General features: G+C 37.4%; 1 protein-coding gene across 1 annotated transcript; it reads left to right on the forward strand.

Annotated features, from left to right (window-relative positions):
* The first annotated feature begins 13,168 nt into the window (after positions 1–13,168).
* Positions 13,169–14,418, forward strand: LOC109220119 (zinc-finger homeodomain protein 2-like). Its single transcript, XM_019384585.1, has one exon. The coding sequence runs from the start codon at positions 13,423–13,425 to the stop codon at positions 14,107–14,109; it is 687 nt and encodes a 228-aa protein (XP_019240130.1). The 5' UTR covers positions 13,169–13,422; the 3' UTR covers positions 14,110–14,418.
* Positions 14,419–16,011: the final 1,593 nt, after the last annotated feature.

Here is a 16,011-nt window from a genome sequence, read left to right on the forward strand (position 1 = left end):
GTAACAGTAAGTCCCCCTGTCTGTGATGAAGGAAGTCTTTTCTTCATCTAGAGGATCCATTTTAATCTGATTATATCCTGAATAGGCATCTAAGAAACTTAACAATTCATGCCCTGCAATAGCATCAATTAGTTGATCTATGTGTGGTAATGGAAAAGATTCTTTAGGGCAAGCTTTATTTAGATCAGTATAATCTACACAAACTTGCCACTTACCATTCTTTTTAGGTACTACAATAGTATTAGCCAACCAATCTGGATACTTTACCTCGCGGATAGACCCAATTTTCAAAAGTTTTTGTACTTCATCTTGAATCACCCGGTTCTTGAAGGAGCCTTGCTTCCTTTTCTTTTTCTTGACAGGTAGGTACGATGGATCTTCATTTAATTTACGGGTCATTACCTTCGGTGGTATACCTCTCATATCTGAATGGGACCAAGCAAAACAATATGCGTTAGCTTTTAAAAATTCAATCAACTTACGTTTTATTTCCGGGCTGAGGTTGATTCCAATGTAGACTTTTCTGTCTGGCCAATGTTCAAATAGATCCACAACCTCCAATCCTTCGATCGTTGTTTTGATATTCTCATTTTCCTCTGGTTCCTGAATAGTATTGGGCCTCAAATCTACATCTGTTTGCCCATCTTCAGTTGAGGTTCGTGTTGATGCGTCCTCAACTGCATTCTGTGATTGCTATTTTTCGTCCCTTTCTGCATTTGAGTCTGCCACATAATTAATTTTTGGTAAAGCTTGTTGGTCACCACGGATTTTCCGTATCCCCCATCGTGATGGAAATTTGATAACTTGATGCAAAGTAGATGGAACAACATCCATCTCATGAATCTATGGTCTACCAAGAATCCTGTTATAAGCCATATCCATTTCTACCACTTGAAATTTGGTATATTTTACTACTCCTTCGGTGAATGTGGTGATTATTATCTCGCCTTTTGTTAAGACGCTCGAGTTGTCAAAAACGGACAATGTATGAGCCTTGGGTATTAGCTTATCATCAGCTTGCATCTCATTTACCACTCTTAACAGAATGATATTCACGGAACTACCCGGATCAACCAAAACTCGTTTCACATTAGTTTCATGTATAAGTAAAGATATTACTAGTGCATCATTATGTGGGGTTAGCACGCCATCTGCATCTGCATCATCAAATGTAATACTATCTTCTTCCAAAACCTGTCGAACTCGCTTCCCGTGTGTAACTATTATTTTTGACACCTTCCTCGCTGCCGTATATGTTACGCCACTGATCTATTCTCCTCCACTTATGACATTAACTGTCCTTTTTGGTGAAGGGGGTTTTGGGGGCCTGCCCATTTTTCATACATGCCTGCTTTCCCTTTTCACTAAATAATTCATTTAAATATCCTTGTTTCAATAAATGTTCTACTTCACCTTGCAGCAATCTACAATCCGCTGATTTGTGACCGTGATCGTTGTGAAACTTGCACCAAAAATCAGGATTTCGCCTGTTCGGGTTTGATCTCATTTCTTTTGGCCATCGTACCTTGTTTCCCATGTTCCTTAAAATATCCACCAACTCAGATGTGCTAACATTAAAACTGTAACCGCCGATCTTTGCCTTCGAGCTTTTGTCATCATCTCGCGTCTCTCGCGCGTTTCGTTCTTTTCCAAACCTTGATGATGAACCTGACTCTCTCTCTTGATCTATTATCGTACCTTGGGTTTTCCTATTTTGAACGTGAGTCTCTTCCTGCTGGTCCCATGTAAGGCTCATACCTATTTTTTTCGGACCTTTTTTCAGTCTCAGTTCACCTTGAACTTACCCTTTCATCCCTTCGAGATTGAATGATGGTATCTTCTTCTATCCGCAGCTTCGTGCTATATCTGTTATAAACATCATTCCAAGTTGTTGCTGGAAATTCTCGTAAACTTTCCTTGAGTCTCCTCGTGGCTTCTGAACGTTTTTCATTTAGATTGCTGGCAAATACCATAGCTCCCTAGTTATCTGGTACACGTGGCAACATCATCCTCCCACGCTGGAATCTGTCTACGAATTCCCTAAGCAGCTTCGTATCTCCTTGCTTTATTTTGAAAATGTCCTCAATTCTTTTCTCAACTTTTTGAGCTCCCGAGTGTGCTTTGATGAATGAATCTGCAAGTTCAGCAAAAGAATTTATAGAATTTTCGGGTAAAAGAGAATACCATGTTAATGCTCCCTTAGTGAGTGTTTCTCCAAATTTTTTGACCAGTACTGATTCAATTTCTTGCTTGGTCAAGTCGTTGCCTTTTACACCGGTTGTGAATGCAGTTACGTGATCCCGTGGATCAGTTGTTCAATCATATTTCGGAATATCGGGCATCTTGAATTTCTTCAGAATTGGTAGAGGAGCAGCACTTGGCTTCCAAGGTTATTGTGAGTATTTTTCCATATCTATTCCCTTGGTTACAGGCGGCACTCCAGGTATTTGCTCTATGCGGTCACTCTGCTCCTTGAGTTGTTTCTGCAAAGTTAGTACTAAATTTTGTAAATCTGAATTAACTGGGTTACCTGACCCTCCATCACGAGATTCGCTAGGAGTTCCTCTACTGCCCGAGTTGACGAGTCCTGAGCGAGGATTTTCTAAGGTGTTGTTGTTTGGAGTTGATGTTGGCGGCACAACTCGCAGCTAGTTAGCGAAGGCCTCAAGAGCATTGCTGACCTGTTGAGCGATTAAATTTTTCAAAGCTTCATTAATAGCCTCATCATTTTCAAATTGATCATTCACATTTGACTGAGATCCATCAGGAGTTCCTTCTCGAGATTGTCGAGGAGAATTTCGTGGGGAAGGGACCGGATTTTCATCGCCTTGCTGATTCAGGTGGTGTTGATGTTCTCCTTGATTGTTGTCATTGACATTCGACATGATTGATTTGATGAAAAAATCGATTTAGAAAGTAAAAGATTATCAGATTCCCGGTAACGGAACCAATTTGTTTAACTAGAAAATAGAAAATTCGGGTCAAAGCTTAACTTTTAGAAGAACTCGGGTTACTGATAATCAAATTTGGAACAAACAAGAAGAATTGAAATAAACGATAGCTGAGTAAAAGAAAGCAAAGTAAATCAGTGTATTCCAATAATATTCTGTTTTTTTACAAATGTTTATTCCTCTCCTTTTATAGCTATTTCTAAGTAATATGATTCTTTCCTCTCATAACAGAGCCATTATGAGTAATTAATATCATTAATGTAACGTTATAATTAGCAATCGTAATTGTTTCGTGAAGATTCTATAACGTTTTCCATCATTGACGCTCGTTCATTACGGATAATACGTATCTGTACTTTGTGCTATCTAGGTTCATTCCTCCGATGTCTCTTCAAATTACCAAGAGGTTCGAGTAACCGTTCCTTCCTGTTTTCTTGATCCTCTGCCCGTGCCTGTTAAGGCTCGTGTCTCTTCAACTATTCTTTGCCAACTGTCATTCTTTTATTGATCTAAGTGTGCTGACATGTCAACGCATAATTAATCCCATATGTTAACTTGATTTTTCCCAATACAACACTAATTGACACGTTGCCTAATGAGCATTTACCGACCACTTTCAGTAGTGCTTTCAACTAATTATTTATAGGTAGATTTCCCTTTTTTTAATAAAATTTTCCCAAATATACTGGGGGTGTTGTATTATTCAAAAACTAGAGTTTCGTTATTACAACATAAGGGTAGAACACACCCTTCAAAAGATGAGGCATAGGCAATTATAAATGAGTACTGTTACCTTTGTCCTCGGACGCTAAATTGAGTAATTTGAAGTCTCCACCCATTCATCCAAATAATCTTCACCTACTCCGATAACATCCTCCACACCCACAAGACTAAGGCTAATAATATAATAAATTAAGAGTCACCCCAACCTAGTACACTGCCGCTAATAAGATACAAAATTATCTATAATAAATTAGCAGACTAGGGTTAATAATTTTTTTTATTTATAATAAATAAAGAACGGTCAATATGGTACAATAAATTTAATTAAAGAACCAAAAAATCATATCCTTCCAATTATAAAACAACAACAGATTTATCACTTACCAGCTAAAAATATGGACGAATATATCTATTGAGATCAATGCCCAAGCAATTTTACTCAAAAAATACTCTCCAAATATCAAAGATCTCATGAGCTTTCTGGAAAAAATGGAGATATCCAGCAGGATGGAGGGGATATCTAGAAAAAGCTGTGGGGAATTGGGCAAGGAAGAAATGTAAGCACAACCACTAAATTTGAATAATTTTTATAGCATGGAATGAGTTCGAAGAAGGAAAGAGTGTAATGACCTGACTGGTCATTTTGTGTATTTGAATACCGTTTCCCCTTTTGAAGCTTATCGTATGTGTATTTGTGGTTTTAAAACATGCAGGGATGGGTGGTTTCAGTTTCGGGGGGGGGGGGGGGTAGGGAGGGTGTTGGGTTAAATTAGATCAATTGACTCTTAGTTTGAAAGCCTAAGTTTGAAATATTGACTGAAGTTTAACTTTTGTGAAAATTACCCTGAAATGGTACTTTGATGGTTTCAATAGGTTTACATGGTAATTTTGGACTTAGGTATATGCCTGGATTTGATTTGCGAGGTTCCTAGGTTGATTTGGCTTGTTTTGCCAAAAGTTGGCAATTTGAAGGTCTAAAAATTTCTTAAGCATAACCGTAGGTTGAATTTGTGGCTATCGGGTTCGAATTTAGGTTTCAGGACTTGCAATAGGTCTATTTTGTTATTTGGAACTTGTCTGTAATATTTGGTATCATTCTGAATTAGTTTGATAGAAATCGGACGCGTGGTTGTGATTCTAGCGATTCTTAAGTTCATTATGAAATTTCATGTGTTTTGATGTCTGATTCGTGGTTTTGGATGATATTTTAATATTTTTAACATGCAAGCGAGTTCGTATGATTTTTTTTGACTTGTGTGGATGTTTGATATGGAGCCCCGGGAGCTCGGGTAAGTTTCAGACATATTTTGGATTGGTTTGGACTCGTTTCAGGTTGTTGGTGTGCTGGTGCTGCAGTTATCACAATTGCGAGCACCAGCATCGCAATTACAAAGTTGGTAGGGGATCTCATATATCGCAATTATGACGCCTTCATTGCAATTGCGAAGGTTGGCCTTTGGCAGGACAGGTCGCTTTTGCGAAGGGGGTTGACTTCGCAAATTCGAAGTCAGTGTCACGATTGCGACATTACTTAGGTTTGTCATGCAGCGCAATTGCGATCTTCTGATCGCATTTGTAATATCATGGTCGCATTTGCGACATCAGTTGCTGAACAAAAGACTGGGATTTTAGGACTTAGTATCATTTTATTATATTTTTTTAGCCCTAGACTCGGTGGGTGGAGATTTTCATGCCAAACTATTGGGAACATAACATGATTTTGATGCACTTTTGATTATATAATATGATTATTTATGATATTTAACATATAAATCATTAGATTTGAAGAGAAATTTTGAGAATTTTTTACTATATTTAGAAGAAAAAAAATTTAAGATTTGAGAATTGAATTGGACTCGGATTTTAAAACCCAAAACATATATGGATTCGTGGGGTGATGAACAGTCAAGATCTACCCTTTGACTCAAGGTTTTGACTGGGCGAGCCCGAGGTTGGCTTTTGTTGACTTTTGGAGAAATGTGTAAAGACCTTAGCTTTATTAATCAGAATTGGTTCATGTTGCATTGTTTGATGATATTAAGTCATTTTTTGTCAGATTTGAGTCGCGGGGAGGTGAATTTTAAAGAAAAAGCTATTTTTGAGTGTTGAATTGACCTAATTAAGGTAAATATATTGCCTAACTTTGTGTGGGAGAAATTACCTCTAGGACTTGGTCTATTTGCACTAGTTGTACTATGTGAAAAGACATTTACACAAGGTGATGAGTGTGTACATAGGCTTCTGTGTGGTAATTGACCGGATGAGACTCTAGGCTTAATATGCTTTGAATTGAAATTGTTGTTAAATGAAGCATATTCCATTGTTGATTTACTTTCCGTACTCTTGTGTTGTTGTTTAAATTCTTGTACACATTGTTATTGAGCCATGGGCTATGTATTGTTCAGGCATTGGTATTAATGGCTTATCAATATAATCGCATATGGGCACGTTGTGTGCAGTTGATTGTTGTGTTGTGATTGATGAGCATGCGGCGACATAAGGGTGTTGTGTATATTGATGTGCATGCGGCGAGATAAGGGGGGCTTATGCGTGTGGTGCTAGTAAGGAAAAATACTTCATTGTGATGCACATACAGCGAGATAAGGGGGCTAAAGCGCATGAAGCTATTTCGAGAAAATATTTTAAAAATGTGAAGCTCACACGGTGTCATAAGGGTAAATGGTGATTTGTGATTACGAGGTGTGGTACCTCTAGGTGATTCTTACTGTTATCCTTGTGCTAAAATGGCTTGATGTTTTGAGCATATCATTGTTTCCTTAACTGTTTTCACTTTGTGTTTTACTTATTTTGGTTAATTTACCGTGTTATCACATACATACCTTTTTATTAGCATTTATGATTATGCTCCGTTGTTAGCTTTATATTGATATTCTTCATGGGTTATATGTCTAGTTAGTATCTTAACTTGAACCTCGTCACTACTCCACCAAGGTTAGTCTGGATACTTACTACGTACCATTTATGGTGTACTCATACTATGCTTCTGTATATTTTTGTGTAGATGTAGGTACTTCGGATCGTGTCGGACAGTAGAGAGTTGAGCTAGAGTTGCAGAGACTTGAAGGTATACCTGTTATTCTGCTCGCATGCTTCAGAGTTACCTTCCATTGTCTTTCCTTATTATTGTTATTTGTCTTTCAAAACAATAATGTATTTGAGATTTCTAATCTACTCACAATATAGCTTATGACTTCGCACTACCGGTTTTGGGGATGTATGATTATTATATTCTGCTATTGGTTTTGTTATGACTTTATCAGTTTTTGTTTTAATAGTGAAGTGGTTTAATTCTATTGATCCATTGTGTGTTAGGCTTACATAGTCTTATAGACTAGGTTCCATCATGATCCTTAATGTGGGAGTTTGGGTCGTGATAAGTTGGTATCGGAGCTCTAGGTTTATAGATACTATGAGTCATAAGCAAGTTTAGCAGAGTATTGCGGGTAGGTACGGAGATATCTCTACTTATCTTTTAGAGGTTGCGGATCTATTAGAGAATCCACTTCTTTCATTCCTTATCATGCGAAATTAATTGAATTCCGAATTTGAGTCTTTGTATTTCTATTTCCTCACAGATGGTTAGGACATGAGCTTCAGTTACTGACGATTTGCTGCCCCTGGTACCGGTGTTGCTAGAGATCGGGGCCAAGGCAGAGGCAGTGCACGTGCTACATTAAGGGGCCATGCTAGAGCCGCGAATGTTATTCTATTCATTCGGGTCAGACTCAGTTCCAGCAGTCGCTCTCCGAGAGAGGTTATTTTGAGTGTAGTGATACCAGGCATATGGTAAGGCGCTATCCCAGACTACGGTAAGGTGCACCTCTATAGGGTACTCTGGCTATAGTTGCTACTCTAGTTATTGCTACACCTGCACAACCAACTAGGGGTGGTAGACAAGTGGGTAGAGGACGTCCTATAGGGGGAGGGCAAGCCTGTTGTTATGCCTTTCCTGGTAGGAAGGAGGTTGTCGCATCAGATGCTGTCATCACAAGTATTGTTGTGGTCTGTCATAGAGATGCATCAGTTCTATTTGATCCGGGTTCCCCTTATTGTATTTGTCATCCTATTTTGCTCCATATTTGGATATATCTCGTGATTCTTTGAGTACCCATGTTTATGTGTCTACGCCCGTTGAGAATTCTATTATGATAGGTCGTGTCTATCGTTCGTGCTTGGTTACCATTGAGGGTTATGAGACTAGGGTTGATTTTCTGTTACTTAATATGGTATACTTTGATATGATTTTAGGCATGGACTGGTTGTCGTCATATCAAGCTATTCTCGATTATCACGCTGACCATAATGTTGGCTGTGCAGGGGTTGCCGAGGTTGGAATGGAAGGGTTCATTGGGGCACGTTCCTAGTAGGGTGGTGTCTTTTCTAAAGGTACAAATGATGTTTGAGAAGGGGTGTTTATCATACTTAGCCTTTGTGAGGAATGTTAGTACTGATACTCCTACCATTGAGTCAGTTACGGTAGTGAAAGAGTTTTCAAATGTGTTTCCAGCAGACCTATCGGGCATGCCACCCAACAGGAATATTGATTTTTGTATTGATTTGGTGTCGGGTACTCATCCCATCTCTTTTCCACCATATCGCATGAACTAGTGGAATTGAAAGAATAAAGGAACAACTTTAGGAGTTGCTTGATAAGGGTTTCGTCAGATCCAGGGTCTCGCCTTCGGGTGCTCCAGCTCAATTTGTGAAAAAGAAAGACGACTCTATGAGGATGTGTATTGACTACAGGCAGCTGAACAAGGTTACTATCAAGATCAAGTACCCACTACCGCGTATTGATGATTTGTTCGATCAACTTCAGGGTGCTAGGGTATTTTCGAAGATTGACTTGAGATCGGGGTATCATCAGCTGAACATTCGGGCTTTAGATATTCTGAAGACGGCTTTCAGGACCCGATATAGTCACTATGAGTTTTTGGTGATGTCTTTTGGGTTGACCAATGCCCTAGCAGCCTTTATGCACTTGATGAATAACGTATTCTAGCCATATCATGATTCCTTCATCGTGTTCATTGATGATATATTGGTGTATTCTCACGGCCGAGAGGATCATGCACAACACTTTAAGATCGTGCTTCAGACGTTGAGGGAGAAGAAATTATATGCTAAATTCTCCAAGTGTGAGTTTTGGCTTGATTCGATGGCATTCTCTGGTCATATAGTATCCATCGAGGGGATTAAGGTGGATCCGAAGAAGATTGAGGAAGCTCAGAGTTGTCCTATGTCTTCTACCGCTACTGAGATCCGGAATTTACTAGGCTTGGCTAAGTTTTATTGCCTTTTCGTGGAGGGGTTTTTATCTATCGCAGCTCCTTTGATTAGATTGACTAAGAAAGGTGCCCCATTCAGGTGGTCTGACGAGTTTGAGGAGAGATTTTAGAAGCTCAAGACTACCTTGACTACAACTCCAGTTCTAGTTTTACCTTCAATATCGGGTTCTTATACAGTTTATTGTGATGTTTCACGGGTTAGCATTGGGTGTGTGTTGATGCAGGAGGGTAGAGTAATTGCTTATGCTTTGCGTCAGTTGAAGCCCCATGAGAAGAACAACCGGTACATAATTTAGAGTTGTTAGCCATTATTCATGCGCTAAAGAATTTGAGGCACTATCGGTATGGTGTGTCATGTGAGGTGTTCACGGATCAATGTGGCAACAAGGGTGGTTGGAGCTTATAAATGACTATGATATCACCATTCTTTATCATCCCGGGAAGGTCAATGTGGTAGCCGATGCTTTGAATAGGAAGGCTGAGAGGATGGGTAGTCTTGTCTTTATTCCATTTGGGGAGAGAGCGTTAGCTGTGAATGTTCAGCCTTCGGCCAACAGGTTCGTGAGGTTGGATGTTTCGGAGCCTAGCCAAGTTCTTGCTTGCGTGGTTTCACGGTCCTCTTTGTTCAAGCGCATCAGGGTGTGTTAGTATAATGATCCCTATTTGCTTGTCCTTAAGGACATGGTGCAGCACGATGATGCTAAGGAGGTTATTATTGGTGATGACGGGGTGTTGAGGATGCGGGGTCGGATCTCTGTTCCAAATGTTGATAGGTGTGAGTTGATTATTGAGGAGGCCCATAGTTTGCAGTATTCCATTCATCCGGGCGCCGCGAATATGTACCATGATTTGAAATAGCATTACTGGTGGAAAAGAATGAAGAAAGACATTGTGGAGTATTCTGATTAGTGTTTGAACTGTCAGCAAGTTAAGTACAAGCATTAGAGTCTGGGTGGTTTGCTTCAAAGACTTGATATACCGGAGTGGAAGTTGGAGTGTATCACTATGGATTTTGTAGTTGGACTTCCACGGGCCTTCAGGATATTTGATGCAGTGTGGTTCATTGTGGATAGACTGACCATGTTTGCACACTTTATTCTGGTCATGACAACCTACTCTTCATAGCAGCTGGCTCGGATTTATTTTCGTGAGATTGTTTGTCTTCATGGTGTGCCGGTGTCTATTATCTCAAATCAAGGCACGCAGTTCACATCTCATTTTTGGCGTGCTGTGTGAGTTGGGCACACAGGTCAAGCCGAGTACGACATTTCATCCATAAACGGATGAGTAGTCCAAGCACACTATTTAGATCGTGGAGGACATGTTATGTGCATGTGTCATCGATTTTGGGGGTTCATGGGATCAGTTTTTACCGCTCGCGGAGTTCGCCTACAACAACATCTATCAGTCGAGCATCCACGTTGCTCTATACGAGGACTTATATGAGAGGTGATGCCGTTTTGTGGTTGGTTAGTTTGAGCCTGGAGAGGCTAAGTCCTTACGTAAGCACATATCACACTTCAAATAATTTGGTGTAATCACCGGGAGTAAATAAATTTTTATCATACCTCATCAGTCCTAATTTATGTGATATTCTTTTCTTTTTAGTTTGTAAAAGTTGATACGTTTTTATATTTAAAAAAAATTAACTTCTAATTTTTTATTTTACCTCTAATAAAATGATTTATAAACACAGAATTTTCTATGGCTTGTTTTAGACGAAATGTTTCATAAATCTTTTTTTCTTTTAAATTTCGTGCTCAGTCAAGCAACCTCACGTAAATTTGAACGGAAAGAATAATAATTTATAAAAGTTTTGAGTTTATAATCTAATTAAAATGAAGACAGATACTACATTTTTTTCTTAAAGATCAGACAATAGAAATGTAAATATTGTTTACATGATCATGTTTATAGAAATAGCTTAAATTCATAATTTCTAACGTATCCATAAAGCTGAAAAGTGACAAAGGTAATGAAACTTTGGCGTTGTTTGGTAGAATCCATTAGTGAAAATAATGTATGTATTAGTTTTTGGTACTACTAATCCCTTGTTTGGTATGCTTTTTCAATCTATGTATTACTAATACAAGTATTAGTTATACAACCAATTTGGTATTATCATATGTATAACTAATACATAGCAAACCATGGTATTAGCAATACCAAGGCTATTAATGCATGCATTAGCATAGTTAAAGACAAAATTATCCTTAAAGTCTCTTAAAGCTAAAGAATATGGTGGGCATTTTTGTAAAGATCTAATTTTCTTAAAAATTATGTAATGCATTTTAAATTTTAATATACCATACCAAACACTGAATAAAATATAATTTTGGCATAACTAATACTTGCATAACTAACCCATATATTATTGTTCCTTGTATTACTAATATACCTGTAGACATCGAAATCTTAAGGGATCAAGCCAAATCCTAAATTAAAGATACTAGATGACTCTTGAAATCCTAGGAGTCTATTAGGGTTTCTTGGAGGTTACTCTACCCTAAACCCTAACTCACACCTATATAGATACATATTCCCTTGAAGAGGTGTCTAAAAAATTCCATAAACTCTTGGGATATTCATAAAGAGATCAAAATATGGTCGGATACTTCTTGACAATCAAATAGTTCAAGAAGCTGGAGATCAAATATATCCTCAAATATTGCCTGATACTTCTTGATAATCAAATAGTTCAAGAAGCTGGAGATCAAATACATCCCCAGGAAGTCTGCATCATCCTACATTCGAGAAATACACGGCTTCAACCCTCGAATCAGGGAGATAATCAGGAGAGAAGAATCAAGTGAGAAATAGAATTGTACTCACAATTGATTAGTAAAAATATTTTTCTCTTATTTTGTGATTGCAGTTTCTTTTTCATATGTTGAAAATTAGTTGCAAACAAATTGGCACACCCAGTGGGACCGGTTATGCCCTTCATCTCTTCCTCCTGTAAATCGAAAACTCAAGTTTTGCGATGGTCGAGTACTTCAAGCCTCGTCTTAAAGTTTCGGCAAGCCTACACCCCGACAAACCTTGAAGTAGGGGGCATTTGTAGACATCGAAATTTTAAGGGATCAAGCCAAATCCTAAATTAAAGATACTACAGGACTCTTGAAATCTTAGGAGTCTATTAGGGTTTCTTGGAGGTTACTCTACCCTAAACCCTAACTCACACATATATAAAGGGATACATATTTCCTTGAAGAGGTGTCTCAAAAATCCCATAAACTCTTGGAATATTCACAGAAAGATCAAAATATGGCCGGATACTTCTTGACAATCAAATAGTTCAAGAAGCCGGAGATCAAATATATCCTCAAATATGGTCTGATACTTCTTGATAATCAAATAGTTCAAGAAGCTGGAGATCAAATACATTCCCAGGAAGTCTGCATCATCCTACATTTGAGAAATACACTGCTTCAGCCCTCGAATCAGGGAGATAATCAGGAGAGAAGAATCAAGGGAGAAACAGAATTGTACTCACAATTAATTAGTAAAAATATTTTTCTCTTATTTTGTGATTACAGTTTATTTTTCATATGTTAAAAATTAGTTACAAACAATACCTTATTCAGCACTATTTGAATACATCCTACCAAACAACCTCTTAGAGAAAATGTTTCCATGTGAATAGGCTATTGCCAGGCGTACAAGACGTCACTATACAGAGCAAACATGCCAACTTTTTTCCATTCTCATGCTTACTGAAAAGTAATCTCAGAAGACCCTCTTTCACTTTTTACCTCTCTAAGCCAAAATATTCTCATTTTTTCAACAAATTAAGCAATAACAGTGAATGCTCTCACAGGAGGGAGCACATGATTTACTGCCTACAAACCAGTAAAAAATTTCCACTTCACTCCATTAATTACCTCCACATGTTTAGTAAACTTTAGGGTTGAAAAAGAAAGAGAGAGTGAGATAGAGGGAAAAAAAAGTATAATATCAAGAATAGAAAAGGACAGCATGGTGCTTTAACCTTTCCTATGCGCGAGTCAGGAAAAGAATCGAGTCATAAAATAAACGCAACCTTACCTTATATTTATATAAAAATATTATTTTCACAGTTCAAACACGTAATCTTTTGATCACACTACAGCAAACTTTACTGTTTTTTCAAGTATAAAAGAAAAAGTAAACTCCTTTCTGTTTTTTTGCAGGCTTGTAATTTGTGTCCACACTCTCAAATTCCTCTTTATCTTTTGCTGGGATCATCTTCCCCATAATCACTAATCTTCTCTTTCCTCACCCTAACCCTCACTACCTAATTTATACATACAACTCCGCCTCCACAAGTATATAGTCAAAGTTCAAACTTTTACCTTATCTATAAATTCAGTTTTGGGTTAAATCCAATAATTATATGTATATATAGCTAAAGAGCATAGACAAAAGTTGGGTAGGTAGGTGGGTTCAAAGAATAGAAGATGGAATTTGATGAAGAACATGAAGACCAAGAAGAGGAAATTGCTAATATTTCTCAAATACCAGCAACAACTGAGAATAATTACCAAGAATTTGGAGAAGGTGGTCCAATTTCACAAGCAGCTGCAACTATAAGAAAAAACATTGTTCCTAGTCCTAGATATAGGGAGTGCTTAAAAAATCATGCCGTAGGTATAGGTGGACAAGCTGTAGATGGCTGCGGAGAATTTTTGCCTGCAGGTGAAGAAGGTAGTTTAGATGCTCTAAAATGTGCTGCTTGTAATTGTCACAGAAATTTCCACCGTAAAGAAGTTGAAGGAGAAATATTAAACTTCCACCACCCTACCCCACCACCCATCCTCCACCACCCACCCCACCACTACCCATATCGTTATCTCCAAAGACCATTGGCATTACCATCAATTTCTTCAAGAGAGGATATTGAAGATTATGTATCTAACCCTAGTAGTAGTGGTGGGGGTGGGAGTGGTTCTAGAAAGAGGTTTAGGACAAAGTTCACACAAGACCAAAAGGAGAAAATGTTTGCTTTTGCTGAAGGATTAGGATGGCGTATTCAGAAGGAAAATGAGGCAGCAGTGCAGCAGTTTTGTGCAGAGACAAATATTAGGAGACAAGTTTTCAAGGTTTGGATGCACAATAACAAGCACGCTCTTGGTAAAAAACCCTAATTTATTTTACCTAGAGTAGTTAATTATCGTAATTTGATGATCTAGTTGAGATTTAGAACTACTCACGTAGGATATCTAGACCTTTTTATATAACCTTATTTTTTTTTTCTATTTTTCCACCTGAATATTCCATATGATTTTTCACTTGTTCTTGTCCTTTTTTCTTTTCGTGCTGTATTCTTAGCTGGATGTCCATTTCCTGAACTGTCTAAGCATCAATATCTTATTGTATTAAATTCTCTTAGTAGAACTACTAGCTATGTGAGTCTTAATTGACTATTAAAATATGGAGCTATGTTCTTTCTGGCATTTTCTTGATTTCGTCAGCTAACTTGTGTTTTACTATCAAATGATCACATTGATGAATTTTTTGGTGAAGAATTGGTGTACGTGTTCAACATGCAAATAAGGTTGCGGTTTCCTATTTGTCATCTTCTCTTGATCTTTCACATGTTCCATTGTGCTGGAGCTAATTGCACATTATCATCTGTATCTTTATTTTGGTTTTGATGGCCTTTGACTGCTTTAATGTATAAACTTAACATATGGCTCTTGTTCTTCAAACATACACCATACTGTCTTCTTCATATATAAATTCTCTTACCAACCTCATCGTCTTGTTTTGTTTCGTTGGATCTGCGGGAGGGGGGTGGTTGTTGTGCTGAGGGGCTCATTTTTTTAGATATAGGAGTTACTGATTTCCTTGATTTAAAATTTTAAAATATAACAGATTAGCTCATTCAGTTATACTTGGAGTATATATTATTCTTAATTTTTGGTTAGCATAAGGATCGATGGCGCCCTGTGTTTTATTTTTACTTCTAGTAATTCAAGTCTTTGTTCTTGATACATTTGAAAGTTATAATATATAGTATGCTGTATGCATATATATACATTTTCTTCACTGGAAAGTCACGTTATATTATATACCTTTAAAATCAAATGTTTTACTTATAAATGCAAATTAGTTTTTTGATGAAGCAGTTTCATTTTGTCCCAATAATTTGGCTGGACAGGAAAGTTAAAAATAATGGAGATTTATGAAACTTATGCATGATTTTAAAATATGCTTATAAAATTTGAGAGTGGGAGAAAAGCCTAATCTCTCCATGATACGCAAGGAGTTAGCTAGATGAAAAGAATATATGTGGTTAGGAACTGAACACGTCGAACATAGACGTGTGAGTTGGGGTTATATATTGAGTTGGACCTTTAAGTGGAAATCGCCTTTTAACAGGGAGCGTTTTATCTTAAAAATATATTTTTTTAAGCATAAATTGAATTAGTCAAACTTAAAAACAGGGTACCATAGTGAATGAGAAACCAAAAAAGAAAATGGGGTTTATATATGTTGGAGAAAGGCTGGTCTAATCCAGAGGCTGTCGGAAATATAATCGCAAGCTCGGTCTCATGTTGCTTTATTCTGTTCCTATAGGGACACACTTTTTCTTCTCCATCTCATCATATTACAAACCCAAAACTTAGCAATAATTTTTGGATCTGATAGCTACTCTTAGAAAGAAATATTACAGATTATTTATTATATGTGGTTGTCTTTGATTTTCTTCATCCTGTCCATTTGTCCATTATCTTTCTCTCCTATCAGTTTCAAAAGTTGACTTCAAGGTTTTCATTTTTTAACCCCATTAGCAGATTTTTCATGATATATCGAAACTTTGAGTTTTACCTTTAGTAAGGCCATCATTCTGAAGATTCTTTTAAGCTAATGATGTTTTTTGTCGTATACGACTACTGTAATTTATCATCTTGGATTCTCTGCAAAAGACCAAAATAATGGGTTTAGCTGCGGTTTTATGCTTTCGACTTTTTGATTGTACAGAAGTCCTTTACTTTTATATATATATATATATATATATATATATATATATATATATATATATA

Source organism: Nicotiana attenuata, unplaced genomic scaffold, assembly GCF_001879085.1.
Source record: "Nicotiana attenuata strain UT unplaced genomic scaffold, NIATTr2, whole genome shotgun sequence".
Lineage (NCBI taxonomy): Eukaryota > Viridiplantae > Streptophyta > Magnoliopsida > Solanales > Solanaceae > Nicotiana > Nicotiana attenuata.